The following is a 1,210-nucleotide window of genomic DNA, read 5'->3' on the forward strand; positions in this document are numbered from 1 at the left end:
CTCCACTCCCCAACCTCGGGTTGGAAAATGAGCTGCTCTGCCTTTTGCTGCCAACTCACAGGGTCTCAGGGAAACCAGCTGGGGACCTGGAAAGTTCTCTAAGCAAATAGTACCCATTCCTCAGATCTGCCATAAACAATGTGGAAGAAATCAACACAGTCCAGTCACACGTCTTTTTTTTTCACTTTCCCATCACTGTGGGACTCTTGTCCTGCTATCAAGAATCCCGCCGGGCCAGCACTCCTCACCTCATCTCTGAGGGAAGGGTCCCTGTACGCCACGTCAGACAGCAACGTCACCAAGCAGAAACTGAAGTTCTCTGCAACAGGGAGGGTGCCTGGAAGAGGGAAAGACATAAAGCAGACCATAAGAAATGGGATGCTGGGTCAGGTCCCATCAACCACTCAAAGGGCGATCGGTGCAGGAGATCCTGGACAGAGTTGGTGAACGATGTGGACCAAAACTCCAAATCACAGAAGAGACCAGGTTTGCTGGTCTGATAGAGCCTGGTGAGACCCCTGAGTCTATGGCCCCAGTTGTCCTTCACATTTGGAATTGAACCCACTCGCATGGCTTCCAGCCAAACAATAAGCATATGGGGTGAACATTTACATGAGGTAGATACACTCCTTGGAGTGAACAACTGTAGGAGAACAGAAGGGCAGTGCTTGCACAGGGAGACAGCTCAGAAGCCAGGAGTGCACAGGAAAGGCCATAGGGAAGAGATAGCCACAGGAAGGAAGTGGGAACAGAGCTGTTACATGGTGGGGACTGCAGTCAATGTCATGAGACAAAATGTGTATGAACTGCTGTACGGAAAGTGAATTTGCTCTGTAAACTCTCACCCAAATCACAACTGAAAAAAATAAAAAAAACACAACGATATCAATTGACACCTATTCAGAAGGCCAGAATCAGAGTCCAACAAACAACAGAAAGTGTTGTAGGGAATGTGCGTAAATTGGGATCCTCGTGAACGATGGCAGGCATGTAAAATGATACACCTAGTTTGGACAACAGGCTAACGGTTCTTCAAACAATTAAACCCCAAATTACCATATGATGCAGAGATTCCACTCCTAGGTACATACCCAAGAGAAATGAAAACATCATGAGTATTTATAACAGTGCTGAACAGTCAAAAGGGGGAAACCACTCAAATGTCCATCAACTGACAAATGGACAAACAACACGTGGTCAATCCCTGCAA

At 47.0% G+C, this 1,210-nt stretch overlaps 1 protein-coding gene across 1 annotated transcript in view; it reads right to left on the bottom strand.

The window, feature by feature from the left end:
- The window catches only part of PI4KA (phosphatidylinositol 4-kinase alpha), a 170,336-nt gene that overhangs the window by 128,570 nt on the left and 40,556 nt on the right, over positions 1-1,210 (bottom strand). The window contains exon 4 of the mRNA XM_007955458.1: positions 249-337. Coding sequence (XP_007953649.1) covers positions 249-337 — 89 coding nt within the window. The remainder of the gene's footprint in view (positions 1-248; positions 338-1,210) is intronic.

The sequence above is a fragment of the Orycteropus afer genome, unplaced genomic scaffold, assembly GCF_000298275.1.
Source record: "Orycteropus afer afer isolate SDZICR_OR568_19922 unplaced genomic scaffold, OryAfe1.0 scaffold00502, whole genome shotgun sequence".
In the NCBI taxonomy this organism is placed as follows: Eukaryota; Metazoa; Chordata; class Mammalia; order Tubulidentata; family Orycteropodidae; genus Orycteropus; species Orycteropus afer.